This window comes from Eimeria mitis, genomic scaffold (genome assembly GCF_000499745.2).
Source record: "Eimeria mitis Houghton genomic scaffold, Emh_scaff1551, whole genome shotgun sequence".
NCBI classification, from domain to species: domain Eukaryota; phylum Apicomplexa; class Conoidasida; order Eucoccidiorida; family Eimeriidae; genus Eimeria; species Eimeria mitis.
The window spans coordinates 4,519-5,153 of record NW_013569745.1 but is presented as its reverse complement, the minus strand read 5'-3'; the positions used below and the strand labels follow the sequence as shown (position 1 = coordinate 5,153).

Below are 635 nucleotides of genomic sequence, written 5' to 3'. Positions count from 1 at the left end.
GTTGGCACTAGGTGCGTATACGCCCGACACAAGCTCCGCGCAGGCTTCAGCACGTGCAGATGCAGCAGCAACAACAAAATCCAAAAAGGAAAATGAAGCAGCACCGACAAAGAGCCGTAGCAGCAAACACCGATCCAAATCAAAGAGCAGGAGCAGCAGCAGCAGCAGCAGCAGCAGCGGCAGCAGCAGCAGCAGCAGCAGCAGCAGCATGGGCCGCAGCGTCTCTGTGAGTGCTGCGGCTGCTGCGCGCAGCAGCCTCTCCTCTTCGGAGCTGCACAGACACCGCAGCGACGGGCTGCGGGAGAAGGCCTCAGATAAAGCAGCAACAAGCAGCAGCAGCAGCAGCAGCAGCAGCAGCAGTAGCAGCAGCAGCAGCAGCAAGAAGGCAGCGAGGCATGAGCACCGACGCCGAGCTCATGGTGCTGCAACGCGGCATCAGCAGGATGAACGATTGCAGCAGCAGCAGCAGCAGCAGCAACAACAGCAGCCAGAACATCAACAGCAACAGCAGCAGAAGCAACAGAAAAAGCAGCAGCAGCAGCAGCAGCAGCAGCAACAACAAAAGCAGCAGCAGCACGACCGAAAGGGGACTGCAACCCCGTTAGGTTCAAGCGCAAGGCGTTCCAGCAGCAGCC

At 59.4% G+C, this 635-nt stretch overlaps 1 protein-coding gene across 1 annotated transcript in view; it reads left to right on the top strand.

Annotated features, from left to right (window-relative positions):
• EMH_0039380 (uncharacterized protein) overlaps positions 1 to 635 on the top strand; it is a gene marked incomplete at both ends in the record, with an annotated part of 6,648 nt that overhangs the window by 2,090 nt on the left and 3,923 nt on the right. The window contains one exon of the mRNA XM_013495391.1: positions 12 to 600. Coding sequence (XP_013350845.1) covers positions 12 to 600 — 589 coding nt within the window. The remainder of the gene's footprint in view (positions 1 to 11; positions 601 to 635) is intronic.